Below are 19,102 nucleotides of genomic sequence, written 5' to 3'. Positions count from 1 at the left end.
AAAACAAAATACCTGCCATTTCCACACCAGAAAATGTATTAACCTCTTAGCACCAAGTCAAAAGACCTCAAGGCAATTGAATGCAGACAGCAATTAAACATGTCTGATATAAGCATCAAGAATCCAAGTCAAACTGGGTGAAAAGCTTTCATGTTAGCTACCCACGAGGATTTGTTTGTACTTTTACGTGATATTTGCTAACATCAGCAGGTGTTTCAACTAACATAATCACCAGGAAGTGGGTGGAATGTAAAAGTAAAAAATGCAACATTTCATTCAGAGGAAGTTCCAATCTTGGTGACTGACCATGAGATGGAAGGATTATCTTCAGGTTTTGACTGTTTAGAGGAGGTCTAGCCTGAGGCATGCAGCAGCTAATGCAAAACAAGGAGGAAGGGGTTTCAGTTTTTTAGGCTTGGAGAGAAAAGCTTTGAATACGGCTAATACATTAGGACCTTTCCTCCAGATTTCTACCAATGGAACCGTGTAATATGTAAATTAATTATGTGGTCTTGAAAATAGCATTAAATCTGGTTTAATACCTCTTACTATTGGTATGGTTTTACTGAATAATAAAATTAAGACTTGAGTTAGTTTTGGGCAAACCTCTCAAACCACAATGAAATGGTTCATGATGTTAATGGCATTTTATAATCTCTGGAAATAGGGTGGCTGTGATTCAGTAATTCATGGGATCCTGTTTCTATTGCGTGAGATTAGCTCTACAATTCTATCATGTAATTCTATCATCAATGCTAATTCCACTATGGCATAGGGACAAATGGTTTAACTTTAGATTACAGATTCAATTGCTCATTTCAAAGTAAATTTGAACTTTGATATCCTTGTTTTACTGCATAATGAAATTAGCATTGGACAAAATCAAGTTATGAAAGAAATCCCGAATCTTGCAAAATTTAAATTACGGATTCAATCACTAAATTTTCACCATTCTATTGACCAAGGTTTTTTAATTCCTCTGTTCATTTTCCCATACCTTTGTATATATAATTAGGACACATGTAACATAATGATTAGACTCAAGGAATAGAACAACTTGCACCGGAGCAATGAACAAAATGCAGATTCAAATTACTGATGAAATCTGTTGCTATGGCTTTAAATGTAATGAGATGGTAACCTAAAGAAAGATTTTCATTACTGCTGGAACAAAGGTATTTTACAACCAAGAAGTATTGGCATGTAGCCACAACTGCTTTGGCAATAGGTAACTGTAACACGATTCCACAATGTCAAACATTACCATTTAAAGTGGGTTATAGTCATAAATACTGACACAAATACTCGTTGAACAGAGTAAGTGATGCTCGTTGATGAGATCTTAGTGTCTTATCATAAAAGACTTGTGACAATGCAGCATTTACACAGTATTGCACTGCTGTCTGCTGTTTATCTGAAACGAGTTGAAAATTAGTCTGCAGAACAGCTTTTAATTTTGAGGCAGGCCAAAGGATTCCTAATAATTGAATTGAAAGCACAATTCACAATATTTGAAATTAAAATCTTTTATTTGTTAACTTTTCCTCAAATGAAGTAATTGTACAAAAGTGGTTTAATTTTTTTAAGTGCCAAGATACTTTGTGTGCCGTCCCTGAGCCAAGAGTTTCCCTGTTACTTTGTTTGTCACGTCCACAGTTGTAAATGCAAGAGATTTGCCTTCCTTCAGCACCTCAGCAGTTATGATAATATCCTCTCCCAGTTTTGCTGCATTCATATACCTAGAAGTAATAAGTCACACATATTTTCAGTCATCAAGCTCATCATTGCAACTGGATATATGTCATTCTGAAAAGTGAAGACATTTATGACATTTCATCTACATTCTTTTTCTGGCTAAGGTACCTTGCCATTGTCATTGTCAGCAAAGTACCACCTGATGTAATTGATTAAATGAAAGTAGACAATCTTCACATAGCACACATTTGCTATTCTAATTATGTTCACACTTGAGTACCAGCTATTGGCTTAGCTGGTCATGTTCATGCCTCACTTGAAAACATGCAGGTTCTTTTGGAACCTCAGACCTGAAATATAAGGACACAATTTGCTGACACGTTCAGTGCAGCACTGAGGAACTGTTCCACTTTAAAGATGATCATTAGTGTGAGATCCCAAATTAAGACTCCCTTTCTCCTTTGAGTGACTACAACACAACCTGGAGCATTAATTGCAAATGTGTCATTGGTGATTTCTGGTCCAAAATGTCATTGCTAAGACATCAACTTGCATTTTCTCTAATTCAGCACACTGCTTGGTGCAACTGGCAATAACATTTTCAACATCAGTAATGAAAATTGATAGCTCACAGGCAAAGGAGATCAAATGGTTTTCTTCTATGGTGCCGATAAATACTTCATAAATGAACAGTTTACAACACTTTATGATTTGAAAACAATTTTGCATGTGGATCCTATTAAACATTGCCAGTGATTTTTAGCTGTTCATCATCATTCAGTTGTTATTGAATGATCAGACACTTTGTTAAATTTCCAAGGTACCAAAAACTCTACATACGTTATATTCATGTCCACACTAACTCCTGGTAATGCCCGTTCAGTGCTAAGCAAGGCTGTAGTTGATACCACATCCACTAGTGTTGCTGTCACTCCACCATGTAGGTTGCCCGCCCGATTCACATGTTCCTCCTCCACTTTCATTTCGCAGACAATTTTTCCAGGGCTAGTTGTAACAACAGCCATCTAGAAAAAAGTGTAACTGTAACTTAATTAGACTGATTTTAAAATACATCAATGATTAAATAATTGGCTTTATTTGCCAAATGTGCACTGAAACATACAGTGAAATATGTAATTTGTGTCTACAACCAACAAGAGTCCAAGGACATGCTGAGGGTCACGTGCAAATGTCGCCATGCTTCTGGCATCAACACAGCATGACTACAAGCTAACTCTAACTCGTATGTTTTTGGAATGTGGGAGGAAACCCACATGGTCATTTGGAGAATATAAAAACTTCTTACAGACAGGCAGGATTGAATCCAGACTGTGGCATTGCAGAGTGCTGCACTACTGTGCCACTCCTTGCGTTATGCTAAATAGTGTGAGTGATATTCTTAGCATATAAAGGTTCCTAGAAAAGGGTCTTTTAGAATAAAAAGCATAACAAGCATGTTAAGAAACATTATGGAGCCTTGCAAAGACGAGGTAAAAGTCTAAAGGGCTTTGCATAGATTTCTAGTAAAAATGGTGGCTGGTAAGGCATGTGGTTAAGAAGCTGGTCCATGTGTAATTAGGCCTTGAATAGTTTGGGCACTGGAGAGGCAAGTGGATGCAACGCAAGAACATAATAATCCCACATTTCATTTAGAGGAAGTTCCAGTCTTGGTGACTCACCATGAGATTGAAGGATCACCTTCAGGATAAGCATTACCTGATTTGGCTGCTTGGGAGAGGTCCAGCCAGCAGCTAATAAGGCCTGGAGAGAAAAACTTTGAGTGCTGCTAATACATTAGGACCTTTCATTTCCTCCAGATTTCTACCTAAAAGAGAATGTAATCTGTGGAAATTAATTAAATGGCCAGGAAGATAAGCAAAACTTTAAGCATAGGTGTCACAGACCCAAATCCTCTGAAATCTTTATTCAACTATTGATTCCACTAACTGATCCTTCCTCGCTGATAACCAACACTAGCGCATCTCAAGGAAGCATGCTTAGCGCACTGCCCTATTCTCTCTATGCCCGTGACTGTGTGGCTTGACACAGCTTAAACGGCATCTATAAATTTGCTGATGACACAACCGTTGTTGGCAGAATTTCAGATCGTGATGAGGAGGTGTAGAGCAGCTGACTGGTGTCACAACAACCTTGCACTCAACGTCAGTAAGCCCAAGGAATTGACAGTGGACTTCAGGAAAGGGAAGTCGAGGGCATGCACACCAGTCCTCATCGAAGGATCAGCAGTCGAAAGGGAATGGGAACCTAGTGCTGAATTCATTGATTTTCTCCAAGGTACATATTAAGATTTAGTGGGAACTTTAAGCATGTTTTAATACTGTGATAATAGAGAAAATCATGCACTTTTGTATCCAAACTAAATTATGAAACTTTTAGTTCAAGACATTAACGAATGACAAGTCTGATATCTTGGACCTTATAGCTACCATATTAGCTTGTAAATGCCTTAAATGAAGAGAAGATAGAAATAGCTGAATCCTGTGGACAGAGTTCAGAAGGCCACAAGTATCGATCAAATAGAAGAAACTTGGTCTATTCTAAATACCACCAACTCCATACAGCTGTGTCTATTTAGACAGGAAAAGAAACCAATCTCAAAGCATACCATGCTCCCTGCTCGTAGCTCCCAATCTATCTCTATTCTGCTAGGGAAAATTATGCAAACCAAAAAATGTAAAGATCTGGAGACTTCTGGGAAATACAGAGAAGCTAATTTAAAATACTGACATGCTTGAATGGTACTCCGTGAGAATTCAATGATTCTCAGCAACACACTTGAGCAACTGGCAGGAACTCCATGTCTTTGAAAAAACAGTAAGAATGAAATTACTGACAATGTGCCTAGGATAATCTACTAACTCTGAGGCAGATATAAATCTTTTCACCTAAGATACAACGTATTTCATGATGGAGTTTGTATAAACTTACATAAATCTTCAAGTTAGTGGTGGAGTAAGCGACCAACATCCCGAAGCCTTCAAATGGGATTATATTGCATTGCAACCAAATTTCTTGACCTCTCAAGCAGAATCCAATAAAAACTAGAGCTGAAACTATCTTTCTGGTCTCCTTGGAATGAGGCAAGTTCTGCTTGGTCTTGGCTAGCATATACTTGAAGACGAAAAACCTGACAAAACATTTCTTACTTGTCAATAATTGAAATTGATATTAATAGGTTACATCCATTTCAGTGTTGATAACTATCCATTTAATACTATTATGTATTTAGTCTGTGTGTTTTAGGGATTCAAGAGATATAGAATTATGGGAGATTTTACTGACAGGATGTCAAAAGGAATTTCTGCTAGTCAAGATGACAAAGACATTCCACATCAACCTGTTTCTCCAGTGACATAGCCACAACAACAAAGGTGTGTCCAAATAACACATTCTTCTTAACTATAACAATGTCAGGTTAAATCAATGAATTGAATCAAAAATACAAATTGTATTTCTGCCCTGTTGATTTCATCCAGATGTTATATGTATGCAAATGAGGAAGAAATAAAGATTACACTTGCTTTTTGTGTATACTTGGTTGCAACACCATAGAGAATTATCCCCAGAAGGAGGTAATTAAACTCACACTGTCCCAGCCAGCCAAAGATTTATTGTTTACATTAATGCATGTTGGTGTATGGCCTTTTACATCATGACACTACCAATACTCATGTATAAAATTGTTTATACATGGGTAAAGGTTTCTACCTCCACTTTACGTTCAAGTTGTCAGTTCTGGACCTCAATTACTTGAGAAAAATATTTCTCTTTCGTCCCCTTTACTCTTTCAACCAATTAACTTAAATCTCCCGGTGGCAGAACATTTTAATTCCGATTCCCATTCTGACATGTCGGTCCAAATCCTCCTTTTTGCCAAGATGAGGCTGCCCTCCGGTTGGAGGAGCAACACTTTATATTCAGTCTGAATAGCCTCCAACCTGATGGCATGAACATTGATTTCTCCTTCCAGTAAACAAATTTCCCTCCACCCTTCCTCTATTCCCCACTCTAACCTTTTACTTCTTTCCTTTTTCTCCTATGGTCGTTTCTCATCTCCTTCTTCAGTCTTTGGCCTTTCCCACCCACCTTTCACCTTCCAGCTAACCTCCTTCCTCTCCTCCACCTTCTTTCTATTCTAGCATCTCTCCCTTACTTCTCAGTCCTGAAGAAAGTTCTCAGCCCGAAATGTCAGCTGTTTATTCATTTCCATAGATGCTGTCTGACTACAGAGTTCATCCAGCACCTTGCGCGTGTAACTTAAATCTATGCGTCTTTGTTCTTGTTCTATCTGCCTTCATTTTCACCCTGTCTAGGGCACTCATGTTAAAGGACTCCAGTTATGTCTCTCATCACTCCTTTATTCCAAAGGAAATTACACAATACTTGATAATTTCTCACTATGACTATTGTTCAGCAGTCTTAGCAATCTGAATTTATTTTACATCCTCCTGAATGCAATGATATCCTTGCTGCAGAACTCTTAACTGTGGTTAACTAATGTTCTGGAAATCTTAATTTGATCACATTTGCTCTGCTCAGTGCCTTAGCCTGCAATGGAAAGGTTTCTGTGTGGTTTCAAAACCACCTCATCAATCTGTCTAGGTACCTCCAAGGATCTGTGGCCACTATGAGTGGTATAGATATGCAAGCAGGCTTTTTCCACTGAGGTTGGGTGGGACTACAACCAGAGGTCATGGCTTAGAGGGTGAAAGGTGAAAAGTTTAAGGGTCACGAGGACAAACCTCTTCACTCAGAGGATTGTGAGGATTTGGAATGAGCTCAAGTGGTCTATGTGAACTGAATTTCAAGAGAAGTTTAGATAGGTACATGGACAGTAGGGATATGGAGGGTTATTATACTGTTGTAAATTACTAAAGCCAGTGCCTAAGGCCATGAAATCTGAAGGAGACTCAAATCATAAACACTTACTCATTGGGAAATGGATTAATTGACGTTGCTCAAATCCAATGCCATTTTTCCATCAGAAGGAAAATTTCACATTCCAGGGCTCGAAGGCAAAATATTCTTTCTTTCATCAAATGTCATTAAATTGTGTTTATCGTTTTCAGCTTTAATATCGCTTTAATATTAAAATGACTAATTGTGAATAGTCTTTGACCTGTACTGTCGTTTATGACACGCTTTACTAAAACATTAACTACCTTAATTAATTTAGAATAACAGGAATAATTGCTCGGATTCAATTCAAACCAACATCTATGTACACCTGACTAAATGTCGCGTAAGTCACTTTTAATAAACATAATCTTTACAGAAATTTGGCCCAAGCTGTGGAGTGCTGGAAGTTTCCTGCAATGCTGGTTACATTCACAAATTCACAGATTCAGCGATTCACCTTGCTCAAAATTCGATCGAAGCCCTTCCCTCCTGTCAAACCTCGCATTAACTGTCTGAAATTGTTCAAAGACGATCCAGCCATGGTGAGAAACAAGGTTGCAGCTATCGCTTCTCGCGCGAAGTGCTCAGAGGTTACAGAGAGTGTCTTCCTGGAGCGGATCCGCCCGTAAACTCGGATGACCAACCGCATCTCCTATTGCGCCCCCTACCGCAGCTGAGCTCCCGTACTTCACAAATAAAACCAGCCAGTGCTGGAACTTCTCATCTGCGCAAACAGTTCACTTTCTTTCAGGCATGGTATCTGCATCTGAAACACAAACAGAAATGCTGGAGGAGTTGTCTCGGCCCGAAACGTAGGCTGCACCCCCCCCCCTCCACAGATGCTGCCTGGCCTGCTGGGTTCCTCCAGCGTTTTGTGTGTGCGTGTGTTGCTTGGATTTCCAGCATCTGCAGATTTTCTCTTGCTGGAAGGACTCAAGTTAGGCGAGATCTACTGGAAGAGAAAACGGTTAACATTTCAGCTCTAAAACCATTCATCAGGACTGGCAGGGATTTTCCAGCATTTCTCTTTTGTTTCAGCTACAGAACCCTTCATCAACTGGTCCTTTTTCTACAGATGCTGCCCGACCAGCTAAGCATCTGTGGCATTTTTTGTTTTTATTTCTGATTTCCGGCATCCACAAGTTTTTAATCGTTATAGTTCATTAATCGTTTTTCTGTTTTCACTTTCAATTTGAGCAAGTTGTGCCACTACCAAGCTGTGTCATCTTATTTGGTCGATTGTAAAAAAAAAGGTAAATGAGAAGGTAAAGAGGAGGTTCATGGGAATGATCCCTGGAGTGAAAGGGTTAACATGTGAGGAGTATTTGATGGCTCTAAAACTATACTCATTGGAGTTTAGTAGAATGAAGAGCTGGGGCTGTTGGGGGGGTGGGGGGCGGATCTCATCGAAACTCATATTGAAAGGCTTAGATAGAGTGAACATGAAGAAGATGTTTTCTATAGTGGTGGAGTCCAGAATCAGAATCAGGTTTATTATCATCGACACATGTTGTGAACTTTGTTAACTTAGCAGCAACAGTTCAATGCAATGCATAATATAGTTAAAATATAATAATTAATAAATACATAGATAAATGACCATATATGTATATTGAATAGACTAAAAGTCATGCAAAAACAGAAATAATAGCACAGCCACAGAATACAAGGACATTGTCCTATAGTATAGTAAAAGCTATGGTCCAAAAGTTTATTTGCTTAGTTTCTTATGTGAATATTTAACCCAAGTAAAACAAACAACTGTTACTTGCTTCCATTACATCAAAACTTGGGTCTGATTTCAAAACCGGCTTTCTTTTTATATTGCTACCTGCAAACCCTTCTCTCTGCAGAGAATAAAATATTGGAAAATGGAAAAAATATGGAAGTTATTTCATTCACTAGAAGTTAATAAGTTAAATGGGATAAAAGAGGAAAGAGATCTTTGACTATAGATCCATAAATCCCCAATGCGTAAGGTCAGTGAATCTACAACATATGTAAGGTGGTTCTCAAGGAGGAAGTGAGGTGAAGCTGCAGAATGCAATGGGACTGGCAGTACCTGTTCAGATTCACACTTATTTAGTTATCACACGTTCACTGGAACATACAGTGATAAATAAATGAATCTTCAGAGCGACTGTGAGTGGAGATATAGTAACGCAAGATGCATATTTACATCATAAGATAGAAGGCATAGTAATGGCAGCCGGTGGAGTGCTAAGCTCCTCCTGTGTGAGCAATCAGGGAGAAGTCAAATGTCCCTGATGTCTATGTCTTTCAGGAAGTATGTCCACTGATGCTCCTCTCAGACCTCAACCGTTGGTTGGAGGGGCAGTCGGACTCCCTGAGGAATGTACACGAGGCAATGTGTTCCAAGTGGGTTGCTCTGCAACTGGCTTTGCTGTGCAGCAAGAAAGGACCAAGTCTCGGTGCATAGTAGTGGCAGGAGGCTTGATCATCTGGGGGAGAGACAGTCATATCTGTGGGCCACTGATGAGATTCCATGCTAGTGTGTTCCATCTCTGGTGCCAGGGTCAAAGGTGCCTTGTAGCAGGTACAGAACATTTTGAAAAGGGGGTGGTGTGGGTCAGCCAGGAGTCATAGTCCAGGTTGGTACTATTGACCTGGGTAACAAAAGATAAGGTCCTGCAAAAATAATTCGGGTAGACACTGGCAAAGAAGGACCTCTAGTGTTGTTTTTTAAAAATGCTGCTAAGTAAGGTTAGGCGTTTTCATCCCAACATATATAGTGAGGGAAACCAGAAGCAAGTACTGTATATATGCAGAGCAAAGGTAAAGCTGAACTGGTTCCTGGTCCCAACATGCATAGTGGGCGGACACGGAAGCAAGTAGTGTAATTGTGCGGAGGAACGATAAGGCTGAACTGGTTTCTGATACAGAAATGCACAGTGAGCAAGAGTTATTAAAGGAGAGGTAGATATGTGGGTAGAGCCACTTTGAGAACCCCAGAGCAAATATTTATAGGGTTTGAGGCTTTAGTGGAGAGACCATGGTGACGGTGTCTGCTTTTAAGGTCAAAGTTCTGTATTTGAGGTGTAAGTGTCGAGGCTTTGGACATTGGACCCATGAACACTACCTCACTTTTAAAATACATTATTTTGTAGCGGTGTGCTACACGCAGCGCTGAAATAACGACACGGAGTCAGTAAACCGCAATCAAAGATAATTTTATTTGAACTTCACAGCCTTGCTTTAAAGCCTCCCTCATCCCGCCCTCCCCGGGCGCGGATGCTCTAAGGGACACGTACTCACAAACCCCCGCAGGCTTTTTGCCTTTGTTGTGGACCTGGCCTTTGTGCCTGCGGCCTGGCTATTTGTGAGCCGGTTTGAGTGCGCTAGGAAGTGGGTCACCACAATTTCTGGGTTTTTTGCATGATTTTTAATCTATTCTATATATATATATATATATATATATATATATATATACACACACTGTAATTGATTTATTACTGGGAGCCATGTACCTATTTCCAGCCTGTATTGTATTTTGTGGTGCATTTATTATGGTAATCTATCATGTGGGTGGAGTTTGGTAGATGCAAATGAGTATAGTTAAGTTTTCATGATTTGTCCTAGTTAGTTGCTAGTCTGAGGTAGCTGGGTTTTTTTTTCTGTTGACCAGGATCTCTTAGTTATATCTCTAATTAGATTGTGAAGTCCACTAATTAGATGATTAAGATCGCTATATTGCTAATTAAACCCCGCTTATTTACAGTAATTTGAATGCTAAGATCACTATGTATTGCTAATTCAGTTTTGTTAGTTTTTTATCACTATAAGTTGTGGTGCTCGCAGTACGGACTGATACCACGGATAATGTGGCCACTAACTGTCTATGAAGTGGCAACGTCCCACGTCAAGGCAATGGAACAGAAGATCAACAAGTACATGAAGAAGTGGCTTGGAGTACCGAGCAGCCTCACTAATATTGCAATCCACAGTAGCCAGACAAAGCTTGCCATCCCAGAGCAATCCCTTGTTGAAGAGGTCAAGATAGCCAAGGTAAAATCATTCTTGATGCTTCAAGACTCAAAAGACCCTGTCATCAAGAACACCCAGCTGGATGTGAGATCAGGCAGGAAGTGGTCAGCCCGGGCAGCAGTTGATGAGGCAGAGTCTAGATTGAAGCACAAGGAGACGGTTGGGGCTACCCAGCTAGGCCGCCAGGGACTTGGATGGACAACCCACGAGTGGTGGTCATCTTCTACAGGTGAGGAACACCATGAGCTTGTAACGCGTGAAATACGAGAGGTAGAAGAGGTTAGCTAAAGCAGCTGGCCTGGCCAAACAAAGGGCTTGGACCTGGTGGGAAAGTGTTGAACAACAACATCTATCTTGGAATGTCCTGTGGCAGATGGAACCGCTCCACATTTCTTTTCTATATAGAGCAGTGTATGACCTGCTCCCAACACCTGCCAACCTCAGCACCTGGTATGAAGATAAGAGACAGGTGTGCTGCTTGTGGTGAGAAGGGAACACTTCAGCATATTTTGAGTGCACGCAGGGTCAATCTTTCCAGCGGCATGTACACTTGGAGACATAACAATGTTCTCAAAGTTGTAACAGAAGCGGTTCAGCAGAGAATACTGCAGCACAACTTATCTCATGCCCCATGCTGCACAGGACATCGCATATCATTTGTGAAAAAAGGCTCTAAGTCAAGGGTGTACAGCACAAGCCCACAATCAAGCATACTTTCTTCAGCCAATGATTGGTGTGTCAAGGCCGACCTGGATGGGAAAGGCAGTTTCCTGGAGCAAATAGCTTTCACCACATTGCGTCCAGATACAATCATCTGGTCTGACACCAGTAGAGAAGTGGTTATTGGTGAACTCACAGTCCCCTGGGAAGACAACATCGATGAAGCCCATGAGCACAAGTTAACCAAGTATGCAGAATTAAGATCAGAGTGTAGAGACAGAGGGTGGAAGGTCTCATGCTATCCATTCGAAGTAGGGTGCCGTGGCTTTATTGCGTTCACTTTCCAGAAGTGGCTGCGTGACCTTGGCTTCACTAGAAGAGAGATCAAGTCAACCAGCAGGGCTGTAGCTGAGGCATCAGAGACAGGATCATCGTGGGTGTGGACTAAGTACGTCCAGAGGGGCAGATAGTCGGACAATGTATCCATCTTTTGTAAACTCTTCAGTAGCTGCATAGACACCTGAAGAGTGGACTATCTGTTGGATGGAAGTGACCAACAACTCTGATAGAGGCAGATGCTAAGTTGTTAAGCTCACCAGTGGGAGGTGGTGCTTTAGCACTGCTGGCCCACCATCTCGAGGGAGTCTTGATCATAAGCGGGCTGAAACTCCTGAAGACAGGTGGCAGATCAACTGATGATCCCACTGGTGATAGCACAGGACGGTTAACATCTTAGTTCACGTGTATTTTCAATTCAAATTCTTTCTTCTTCTATATTATGCATTGCATTGAACTGCTACTGCTAAGTTAGCAAATTTCACGACACATTCTGGTGATAATAAATGTGATTCTGATTCTGATTCAGAGGCTTCACCAAGAAAGCCGAGCCGTGGTAAGGTGGAACATGGTAAGATCTTTCACCTTCCTCGGTAGTCTTACCAGCTTAGAGATGGCAGTCGGGGCAGTTGCATGGTCCTCCTGCAAGCTGTGAGAGATCAGGGAGACTGCCAGTGTGCCTGGTAACTACACCCGTAGAAAGTGTGGCCAGCTGCATTTCGACACACTCAGGAGCGTCCAAGATGCTGAGAGGATCATAGACAAGTGAGTTAGTGAGATGGTCACAGCCATGCAGCAGGAACTGGGTGACCATCAGGAGAGGCAGAGAGATTAGGTGGAGAGTACCATACTTCTCTGAGGCAATTTCCTTCACTAACATGGATCACATTTTGATTCTGATGTCTGAATTTATTCCCGGGGAGAGCAGCAGCAGCAGCCAGGTCTGTGACATGACAGGGGATGGGGGAGAGAAGGGGGGGTTGTGGCTGTAGTGAAGCAGACTTGACAGGGGTACAGACCTGGCTGCAGGATGGTGTGCTGCTTCCTGGGTTCCACGATCAGTGGTGGCTCTGAGCAAGGAGGAGGGTGAGCAGCCAGAACGGCGGCACAAATGACGCAGGTAAAGAAAAGGATGAAGTCCTGTGGAGTGAATATAGAGAGCAAGGAAAGACGTAATAAGACAGGACCACACGGGAGGTAATCTCTGGAGTACTTCCAGTACTGCGTGCTAGTGAGGGCAGGAATGGAGAGGTAGGGCAGACGTATGTGTGACTGATGAGCTGGTGTAGGAGGGAAGGGTTGAGTTTCTTGGACCTTCTGAGGCAAAAGTAATCTGTACAAGAGGGATGGATTGCTTCTGATCTAGGTGGGGTGCAGGCATGGGGGGTGGGGGGGTGGGGGTGGAAACCGAACTCCTGGCAGGGAGATTTGCTAATGTCTTTCAGGACACACCCAGATCAGTAGTGTGGCAGATGAGTGAGATGAAGCAAATAGGTGTTAAAGTGAGCAAATTCAGAAGGCAGGGCAAGCAGGAACAAGGCGTGGAGCAAGTAAGCCGATAGATCAAAATGCATGTATTTTAATGTAAGAAGCCTGACAAGTCAGGCAGATGAACTCAGAACATGGATTGATATGTAAAATGGGACATTGCAGTCATAATGGAAACATGGTTGACAGAGGACCAGGACTGGCAGTTCAATGTCCCCAGATATGGATGCAACAGGCACCACAGTGGTGGTGACAAGGGAGGAGGGGAGCTGTAATTTTGATGGGGGAGAAGCTTATGAACTTGAAGAGTGGCCATTCAGAGTTCAGAGGGGAAAAGTAACAGTGTTCTCGCGCAGGCCGAGGAAGCGGCTTTTAAAAATCAACGCTTCGTAGCTGGTTTTTCGGAGCTGGAACATCAGCCGGAGTTTTGAGGCTAATGTAATGGTGTCTTCACCCAGATCGATGAGGGAGCTTTAAAAAATTGGTGCTTCGTAGCCATTTTTCGGAGCTTGAACAGTGGCCAAACAGAGTTTGGGATTCATTAGCAAGGTCAAATAAAAGTAAGGCAGGGGCAAGAGGAGTGGCCATTGTTGGAGCAGGGCGGTGTTAGGGTGGGGAGGCTTTGGCTTTGGGCAGAAACAGGTGTGGCCAACGTAAGTATCTGGAAGCTTTTTCTTGCTTATTCTTCATCTGTTGGTGTAGAGTTAGGGCAGTAAGAATGGCTCCAGGGTCTGTGTTTTGTTTTTTTTGTGTAAGATGTGGGAATCCTGGGAGACCTCCAGCCTCTTGGATAACCACCCTAGGAGCCATGTTCCTATTTCCTGCCTGTATTGAGTTTTCTGGTGCGTTTATTATGGTAATCTGTCACATGGGTGGGGTGTGGAAGATGCAAATGAGTATAGTTAAGTTTTCATGATTTGTCCTAATTAGTTGCTAGTCCGAGGTAGCTGGGGGATTTTTTTCTGTTGACCAGGATCTCTTAGTTATATCTCTAATTAGATTGTGAAGTCCACTAATTAGATGATTAAGATCACTATATTACTAACTAAACCCCGCTTATTTACAGTAATTTGAATGCTAAGATCACTATATCACTAATTTAGTTTTGTTAGTTTTTTTATCGCTATAGGATCTTTCCTCTTTGCTGGTTTTGTAATAAAGGATTGAACGTATTTTTTTAATTTGGAACTTCATTATTTGGAAGCACGTCATACAGTGTTGACTCCCTGGCTTCAGTCTCTCAGCAGTTTTGTTTTTTTTAAAGTAACTGCTACATTTTTGTCAACAAAAAAAAAGCCAAATAAACATCCGTCTATGGCAAAGGTTTGCTTTGGACCTGTTGGGAAAATTGCAATCGCAGCACAAGAACAATGTGTTGGAACCTCCAGCAGCTTGCAGTAGGATTATCAGGAAGCGTTCTTGATTTGTGTGAACTTGGTTTGACTTGGTTTGAACACAGTTTTGAATGGTCAGTGCTGCCTGCCCATTGGGAACCATTGCTTGATCATCTGGTGTTTACTTAAGGGTTCGTTGCTTTGTTTTATTGAAGTGCTGAAATAGTTCCCCAGCTGACATTTGAATTGAATGCTGTTTGTTTGGTCTGGTTTAAGCACTGTGGATGCGTAATCAGTTTGTTTGTTGCCTACAATTATTGAATCGAATATCACCAGTGCTGAGAGTGAACAAAGACTGAATTAAGAGTCGGGCAGCTAGACAAAGTAACATGAGTGCACCAAAGCATGGATTTGGCACCAAAGACTCCGGAGTCAGGGCTACAAAAGAGAAATTAAAGCTATAACTAAGGCTAATCTAATTTAAGGTCTTGGGAAGGAGTATGAAACAAACATCAACAAAATCAAATGATTAATGCTGTCAATTAATAATCTTATGAAAATTAGATAAAATGCCTTACAAGTGCAATCTTGTCTTGAGAAGTTGACTAATCTTTGTGAAGCTGTTGTTAAGCAACATCACATGTTAATTTCATTACTTCCCAAGGTTGAGCAGGAAAGGCAGAATGGCTGTTTTTACAAGCATTGATGGCTATAGGAGTGCAATCATAGGGAATGTGGAAACAATGGTTGAACTATTGAAGGTCATGTTGGTGAACATGTGTCTTACCTTCCACATTGTGGTGAAAACTATTGTGAAATATGTAACATCTATACACAGGAAACTATGCCAGTCCAGAGAGGGAACATTCCATGACAGAGAGATCTCCAGGGATGTTCTCACCTGAAGCATATCACTTTCCCAGATGTTAATTTGGAAATTCAGCTGCTGATGGGGTGTTGGAGTCCAACACTGCCTGAAGTGTTGGAGTCATTGCATGTGTTTCATAGTGTTAATGATGGACCCTATGGAATTAGAACAACATTGGGTGGACTGTGAATGGGCCACTGAAAGGAGACCATGGTGATGGAAGAGGCTGTGCACAGCCTGAGCTGAAAGTTAACAGGATCTTGGTTTTGAATTTGCACAAGGTTTGGCAGCACCAGCTCTAGGCAGACTTCCCTAAATGCAGTCAGGTACAACGACCTGATTCATTAAGAGGACATCACAAGTTCATGGAGCTGGGTATGGATTCTGCAAAACTGGTGGATGTCCACTGCCAGATTAACTTACCTTTGAGAAAGGAAGAGATTAATGTCCCCAATAACAGGAAGATTGAAGAACAACATGCTCTAAATCTAAGGAAGAGGTCTAAGTGGGATTTGTCATTTCATACTGACTACACGGCTTTCATGAAGGATGTCATCTAAAAGGATATGCTGAAAGAATGCCAGCAGATGATCTGGAATGTGGTGATGGGGAAGTCTGGTGTATTCCACATCATGCTGTTTATCACCCCAGAAAAGGGAACCTTAGAGTTGTGTTTGACTTTGGAGTGACTTTTCAGTGAATATCACTTAATGCTTGGCTTTTAGAGGGACCAGATCTTACTAGCTCACTGATTGGAGTCATAACCAGATTCAGAAAAGAACCAGTGGTGATCATGGCAGATATTGAATCAATATTTCATCAGGTTCAAGTACCAGTGGAAGATGCAGATCTGCTGAGGTTTCTCAGGTGACATGGTCGTGAGCTCAGCCAGGATATGGTGGACTTTAGATTGGTGTTACATCTCTTTGGAGTAACTTCATTGCCAAGCTGTGAAAACTTCACTCCTAGAAAATGCACAGAAGACAATGAAGAAGCTGTGAGATAGTGGATAAGGTTTTGCATTGCTTCTATGTTGATAACTGCCTTGTGTCAGTGCCCTCTGAGGAAGAAGTGGTGTCTTTCTATCATGACCTTGTATCCATTTGTGCTAAAGGCAGATTTCAACTCACAAAGTAGATAAGCACAGACATGGTGTTCTAGTTGTGATACCATAAGACCAAAGACTGAAGGACATAAAGCATTTGTATTTGGGTCAAGATTATCTTCAGTGGAGGGAGTACTGAGTGTGCAATTGTGCATTCAGTATGATACTTTCAAGTTTAAGATCACTGTTCAAGATAGATCATGTACCAGAAGGAGGATTCTCTCCACAGTTAGTTCCTTCTTTAATCCTTTTAGGAATCTTGAGTCTGGTGGTGCTGTCTGTGAGGAAGATCCAACAAGATATGTGTAAGAAAGCGCTGCAATGGGATGACATTGTACCTACATCAGTTGCTCATGAGTGGACAAGCTGGCTGGAAGAGCTCTGCCGGTTGGAAGGCTTCAAGATAGTTAGACGTTTGATTGTCTGGATTTTGGAGAAGTTGCTGCTACACAGTTACACCACTTTACATGCAATCAAAGATAACTATGGAGCAGTGACCATATTGTTACACAACACACGCGCTCAGGTGCACAGTACTTTTATCATGGGCAAATCTAGATTAGCTCCATTGAAGTCAGATTCCAACCCTTGTATGGAGCTCATCACTGCTACAATGGTAAGCTGTGTGGACACATTGTGGAGGATGGAGCTGCACGTGCAGCTTCAGGACTCAGTGTTTTGGACCGATCGTACTTCTGTGCTGAAGTATATCAAGAATGAAACTTCCTGGTCCTGAGTTTCAGAAATTCTAAAAGTCTCACAGGCATCTCAATGGAGGTATGTAAGTACTTCAAACAACCCAGCAGATGTGGTACTAGAGGGCTGAAGGTGAATGCATTCCTGAAGAATGAGACATGGGTGTCACAACCTGAAAGGGAATAGCCTGTGAATCCCAGTTGTTCTGGAGACCTCCAGCTGGATGACCTGGAAGTCAAGAGCAGTGCTACAATTAATGCTACGCAGATTGACGAGGAGGCAAATGTGGTTACATGTATCATCCATAACTTCTCATCTTGGACTCATTTGAGGAAGACAGTGGCCTGGATTCCTACATTTATGAACTTGCTCTTGTTCCTTAGTTAGAAGAGGAAGCAATTGAACATTGCTCTTGCTCAGTCTGACGGGTGAAGAACAACAAGGCAATTCTTGGGAGAGAGAGATTGAAAAAGCCAAGGTTGTCTCTTGGTGAAGATCTCAGAAAGGCTAAAATGGATATCATTGAGAAAGTGATTTCCAAATGAATTTTCAAGTTTGCAAAGGGGGGAAAAGGTGAAAAAGAGCAGCCATATTTTCAAGCTCAATCCAGTACTTGAAAATGGTGTTTTGAGAGTTGGTAGATGGCTTATTAGGGCAACTGTGCCTGAAGAGTCTAAACATCCGGCAAAGGATCTCCATTTCTCAGACATCATTCTGAGGCACGTACATCAAGATGCAGGACATGGTGGCCGTAACCACATATTATCCAGGTTTCTCCCAAAAATACCAGATTCCCAGGGCTAGTACAGCTATAAGAAGAAACATGTCTAAGTGTGTTGTTTGTTGACATTTGCAAACATCTTCAGGATGCCAGCAGCTGGCAGATCTACCTCTGAACAGGGTCTTTTCAGATGAACCTCCATTTACATGTGTAGGTGTGGATCACTTTGGACCTTTCTGAGGTCAAGAGCAGAGAGAGTACAGTGAAGAGATATGAGCTTAGTGAGAGTACAGTGAAGAGATTCTTAGCTGTCCAGTGATATGAGCTGTTCATGTTGAAGCAGCATCTTCTTCAGACTCAGATCCTTTGTTAGTGCAATTTGATGCTTTATAGCAAGTTGAGGACGGGTTCGTGAACTGAGCTCTGATAATGCAACAGACTTTGTTGAAGCAAGGTGTGAGTTGTGAGAAGCCATTGAGAAGTGGAATCATTCACGGATCAGTGAGGCCCATCTTCAGAAAGAAATTAAGTGGATTTTTAAACCCCCGGCTGGTTCAAATCATGGAGAAATATTGGAGAGATTGATCAGGGTTTCTGTGAAAGGTCCTCAATTCCACTGTGAAGGTACAGAACCTTGATTAAGAGGGTTTCCACACAGTACTTACAAAGTAGAGGCTACTTACAATGGTCCTTCAATTACTAAGGCATCCTCTGATCCCAATGATTTGGAAACACTAACACCCATAATCCTTACAACCAGAAGAGTTCCAAAAGGAAGTCATTTATGCTAGTTGTAGATGGAAGCACGTCCAAAACATGTCAAGGGGTATTTACCACAGTTACAAGAATGTCAGAAATGGTCAGGTATAAAGCACAATTTTCTCCCAGGAGTCATTATGCTTATAGTTGATAACACAGCACCTCAAAACTTATGGATCATGGGAAGAGTCATTCAAATCTTTCCAGACAGAAGAGGATTTGTGTGATAGGTGCGCATCAAGACCAAGACCAGCTGTCTGGAGAAGCTTGTAACCAAGATCTGACTTTTACGGGAGGCAGAGGTTTGAGGAACTACGGATTTAGACTTAAAACTTTAACTCAATTTGAGTCAGAGAGTGGTGGTAAAGATCACACTGTATTGGGCTGTGCTGGTAACCTCTGGCCTAGATGACTGTTACATGATCTGACTGGAAAAAGAAAACAGAATTTCAAGATGTTTATCCTTGAAGATTTCACATCTCCTATTTTTGGTAATATGTAGTTGTAATTATTAT

At 41.5% G+C, this 19,102-nt stretch overlaps 1 protein-coding gene across 2 annotated transcripts; it reads right to left on the bottom strand.

Annotated features, from left to right (window-relative positions):
• Positions 1 to 1,510: 1,510 nt before the first annotated feature.
• On the bottom strand, positions 1,511 to 7,296 carry acot13 (acyl-CoA thioesterase 13). Of its 2 annotated transcripts, none has more exons than XM_073024030.1 (3): positions 7,073 to 7,296; positions 2,536 to 2,720; positions 1,511 to 1,739 (listed from the first exon to the last, which is right to left on the bottom strand). In XM_073024030.1, exons 1-3 carry the CDS (start codon positions 7,262 to 7,264, stop codon positions 1,583 to 1,585), a joined length of 534 nt encoding a protein of 177 aa, XP_072880131.1. In that variant the 5' UTR covers positions 7,265 to 7,296; the 3' UTR covers positions 1,511 to 1,582. The 2 variants fall into 2 exon arrangements, with proteins under 2 accessions (XP_072880131.1, XP_072880133.1); XM_073024032.1 differs by lacking the exon at positions 7,073 to 7,296 and adding an exon at positions 4,645 to 7,039.
• Positions 7,297 to 19,102: the final 11,806 nt, after the last annotated feature.

This window comes from Hemitrygon akajei, chromosome 20 (assembly GCF_048418815.1).
Source record: "Hemitrygon akajei chromosome 20, sHemAka1.3, whole genome shotgun sequence".
In the NCBI taxonomy this organism is placed as follows: domain Eukaryota; kingdom Metazoa; phylum Chordata; class Chondrichthyes; order Myliobatiformes; family Dasyatidae; genus Hemitrygon; species Hemitrygon akajei.
The sequence above is the reverse complement of the archived record's forward strand: the minus strand, read 5'-3'. Positions and strand labels throughout refer to the sequence as shown.